Source organism: Humulus lupulus, chromosome 5 (assembly GCF_963169125.1).
Source record: "Humulus lupulus chromosome 5, drHumLupu1.1, whole genome shotgun sequence".
Classification (NCBI taxonomy): Eukaryota; Viridiplantae; Streptophyta; class Magnoliopsida; order Rosales; family Cannabaceae; genus Humulus; species Humulus lupulus.
This window is the reverse complement of record NC_084797.1, coordinates 77,687,464-77,691,884: the sequence shown is the minus strand read 5'-3', so window position 1 is coordinate 77,691,884 and position 4,421 is coordinate 77,687,464. Positions and strand designations below refer to the sequence as shown.

General features: G+C 33.5%; 1 protein-coding gene across 1 annotated transcript; it reads right to left on the bottom strand.

Moving 5' to 3' along the window:
• Positions 1 to 355: 355 nt before the first annotated feature.
• On the bottom strand, positions 356 to 3,841 carry LOC133779245 (ubiquitin carboxyl-terminal hydrolase 10-like). Its single transcript, XM_062219231.1, has 6 exons — positions 3,486 to 3,841; positions 2,014 to 2,268; positions 1,590 to 1,734; positions 1,189 to 1,248; positions 530 to 604; positions 356 to 433 (listed from the first exon to the last, which is right to left on the bottom strand). The coding sequence occupies exons 1-6, from the start codon at positions 3,635 to 3,637 to the stop codon at positions 356 to 358; spliced, it is 765 nt and encodes a 254-aa protein (XP_062075215.1). The 5' UTR covers positions 3,638 to 3,841.
• Between the last annotated feature and the right edge of the window lie 580 nt (positions 3,842 to 4,421).

Genomic DNA, 4,421 nt, shown 5'->3' with positions numbered 1-4,421 from the left:
TTTCTAATGAATCACCAAATACCAAACCCCAAACTCTTAATAACTAAGTCATATGTTGGGGGGAAAATAAAAAGAAATCATTACTAGTTCACAGCAAACTTTTGATGCTATTAGAAATTGGTTATTCATGAAGTAATAGTACCAAACTACATGAAATCAGAGAGTAAATGTACAACTAAAAAAGCTGACTAAACAGAGCTTGGTGTAAACACGGGGGATATTAAAAAAACAAAAAACATAATTTTTATTTCTCATATACGTACTCAAAAGATAGAAAACTCATCCATAAGCTTAATAACTTAAAAAACTAAAGCATCAAAGCTAATAAAAATTGTTTGTTGCTGAAGCACTAATATCAAGCTACATGAAAACAGAATGTTAAAACATCATATCCATCATCAATATCTGAGAATGATGAACTTACAGCATTTCCCTAATATAAATTAGAGCTATATCCAGTTGAATGGCCATTTGACATTGTAGGCCCCCCAGCAATTGTAACTGAAGACCTGGATGGTTCTATAGATACCAAAGCCAACTCATTTCCTGTAGAATCCTTGCCGAATGGAGAAACATTATTTACATCTTGCACCTCAAGAAGAATCTGCATATAAAGAATTTATCAAGAGGGTGTCTTTAGTCGTATTAAAAACTACATACCCACCATACAGTCAGAGACAATTCTTTTTGCTGGGTAGCTGGTGATACTGTCACCATACTTGAGGAATGTGAATGGCTAACTAAATTAACATGTATAATACAACAAAAGCTAGATTTTCATAGCACTTATTACATTAATACTCAACAATGACAACCAAATTTTAGTTTAGGGTAACCTTAGTGATAACTTCTTAATTAGTTTGAACAAAAAAAAGTGCACGAATAAGAAGGAAAAGTCTCCATGACAGAAAGAGGGAACCAAGTGCAGGGAAAAATAAATCAATGAAATGCCATGATTCGAATCAATGATTTAAATAATCTTCAGCGTTATCAATTACTCACTTCTTGATCCATCTGCAAGTTTGCCTCCTCCAAAGTTTGGTTTGAGTTACTCAGCCTTGAGTTCGCCGTTTATTGAAATAGTCCCAAATAAGTACCTGACATTTAAAGAAAGACTACAGTTAAAAAAAATTACTTTTAAATTAAATAAACAAAACCATACAACAATAACAACAAAATAAAAAGAACCTTTTCTTTTTCTACTCCACGAAGGCTACACACCCTCTCATAAAGCTCCATTGTAGAGGCCTGAAAAAATAAAACATGTTAAAACATTCTCATTGCAGGAAATCTCAGAGACCTTTAAACCAAATAGAAGCTCTACCAAACATATACTTGTATTACTATTTTCTTTCCACTTTTCTCACATATACTTTCTTTCCTCTCTTTTCTTCACTACCAAACATAGTGTAAATTGTAGCCATAGCATTGACATCAAACAAACAGGGAAAATGCAAAAACAATAGACAGGTAGAAACCAGGAAGTGCAATGTGTGCGCTTGCAAAAGATCGGACATTATGAAAAAAAATCACTGGAAGCACTAGTGATTAATGATTATAGTTGAGTGAAAATCACTAAAAAAAATTACCTTTTTGCTTAATCTTAATACTGATTGGTTTTGGTCCCCAGAATCAATCAACTTAAGACAAAGCGGGTAAACCTCTACAAGAAAATTCTTGTGAAAAGTACCCTGAGATATCAATTTTCTTGGTAATGCTGGTCCTCCTTTGTTCCTGATGATTTAAAGCACAAAAAATAAAAATAAGTGGTGCACACCAGTCATTACCTATTACTACTTGATGCAACTCTAAAAATCAACCTCATTCTACCCACACTAAACCCCAAAAAGATCACAAAAAAGGGGGCTCCCTGATTAAACTACCTTAGACCAACATAAAGTAACAGATTAGCTAAATATATATGTAACAACAAAGATAATATATGACAACAAAAAGACACACCATAAAGAAAATAGGGGCCAAAAAAAAAGGAAGAGAAATATATAAATATACCAAGACAATAGTCTTTCCCAAACTTGTTGGGAAACTAGAACATAGTCACGTCCTTCCTCCAACATTCTACGAAGTTCTAGTTCATCACCATCACTATCTTTGTTATTTAGAACTATATCAGAATTATCAATCTGCCCGGGTCTATTTGCACTCTTTAAAGTAATAACATCCATATTTTGAGATCCAGAAGACTGCTCATCAACCAAAGATTCAGCCACGCCTTGCTTCGTATATCTCTGCCAGCTTGAAAACCATCTGTGCAAAAAAAAAAAAAACAATATTAATGGCCAAATGAGATCTACTAAAAAAATGAGTGACGCCAGCCCAATACATGCACTAGTAACTGTACTTGCCAATCATCTAAGCATTCTACACTTTTAATTTTATATAAGAAGCATTTACCTTTATTTTAAATAAAGTGATAAATCCATGGAGAAGATACCAGATTAATTTTCCTAATCAGAGTTCTTCCATTGGTTTTTTTTACTAATAGAACATAAACAAGAATTGTCTATTGCTTTACCAGAGGTTCAAAAGCAGAATAATCGGCATGCAAGGAGCAAAATATTTGCTAAAATAACCAAATTAAAGTTAGAACTTAGCAAATTAATCTCACTCATTTTGCACTAAGCAACCATGATGATCGCTCAGCATAAATTATGGTTACTCAAATGACCATGATGATCGCTTAGTATAAATTTATGGACACTGAAAAACTATGAAATTATTATGCAAATAATATTTTTTAAACTTGGTTTACTGATAAAAAAATTTAAGAGTCATTCTTACAAATGACTCTTCAAAAATTATTTGAAAAATAACTTTTGTGGTGGCTAAGCAAGCATATTCTATTACACTGACCAACTATTATGGTTGCTCAATGTAAAACCAACGAGTTCATTTTGCTAATTTCACTTTTTTACCTTGTTAATTTGGCCCAAAGAAAAAAAAACTCAATTTTTAATATAGTCAACAATTAGAATTTCATAGAGTTATTCTAGATGATACACCCACATGTACGAAAACCAAGATAACCCAATAAATAAGAACAGAACATATATTGCCTTCACTTCACATAAAGCAAAATTGTATGAAATTCTTTACTTGCACCAAGCAAAGAAAGATACCAGGCTTTTTAGTTAAACTAGGCTCTGAGAGCCACAAAATATTCGAAAACCTAGCCAAACATCCAATAGCCCACAAATAATACATGCCCATCTTGAAACTATTGCCCAAAAAGAAAGAAATATAACAACGAGTAACTAGAAGATTGGGCTTGCAAAACCTAGTGCACTCATCAGATGTTTTGAACTTAATTAAAAAAAAATCAATTATATAAGTTTAGCATCTAATGGGGCAATATAAGCATACTTTGTTTCCATATGAACAATTAATTAAAGAAAACAATCATAAGTACATCCAGAAATTCGAAACCAAGCATTAAGAACGTAAAGTGGAAAAAAGAAATCTACCTATTTGAAATAACGTAGTACAAATTGCCTTCCTTCAAATTCTTCTCAGATTGGTTGGCAAGCTTAGCAATAATCCGACTCTCTTCGTCCGGGGGAAGCGACAAGCAACTCGCTCCATTAGCAATCATGAATCCCGAATCAGGAATCGTCATGATTGAGATTCACAAATTCACAAATCAGGAATCAGGAATCATCGCTCCATTACTCATATTCTTCTTCTTCTTCCATCTTCTTCCATTTCATCTCCATGGCAAAGGAGAACTTGGTACAAAGACAAAAAGAGGCTCTAACGGTGACCTTCATTGCCAGAATAAATGCAGATTAGAAACAACTATTCGATAAAACAAAGCAACAATCTACACAAAACCCACACTACAATAACAAAAACAAAACAAAAAAGAACTAATCGAAGAGGGTTGACCTGCAAGAGCAAGCTACGGGAAAGACCGAGAGACCGAGAGAGGTCTACGAGAAAGACCGAGAGAGATAGACCAGGAAGGGAAAGATGAAGAAAGATTGAAGATTGAAGGGACCAGGAAGGGATCGAGAAACCAGGAAGGGAAAGACTGAAGAGGAAATGGGTACACGGGTTGAAAAAACTTAAGTCATTTGGCGGTACTTTATTTTAACTTACCGCCTGAAATTTTTTTCTCCTACAATAACTCTTTTTAAATTCTATTATAATGATGTGTTATGGTAATGGGTGTTTGGTGTAGTGATCTTTTGTTTATTAAGCAATGAGAATTAATTCTTTTTTCATTATTGTGTATATTTGTGGATGTAATCTCAAGTAACAACGAAAGACCCTTTCCTAATTACTTGGGGGGCATACGGTGCATGGATACAACCAAGTTATCTTAAAGACTTAGAAGTTAATATTGATTGATCATTGTTTTTCTTAAAAAGCACTAGATATTGATAAAGGATTAACGCGAA

What these genes read in the sequence shown, in the direction of transcription:
- LOC133779245 (XM_062219231.1), bottom strand. Translation starts at nt 3,637, where the DNA reads ATGACGATTCCTGATTCGGGATTCATGATTGCTAATGGAGCGAGTTGC. An exon ending in TGGGAAAGACTATTGTCTTG is followed by an intron (nt 1,735 to 2,013) that starts GTATATTTATAT and finishes TTAAATCATCAG; the next exon opens with GAACAAAGGAGGACCAGCAT. An exon ending in CAGGAAATGAGTTGGCTTTG is followed by an intron (nt 434 to 529) that starts GTATCTATAGAA and finishes AATTTATATTAG; the next exon opens with GGAAATGCTGTAAGTTCATC.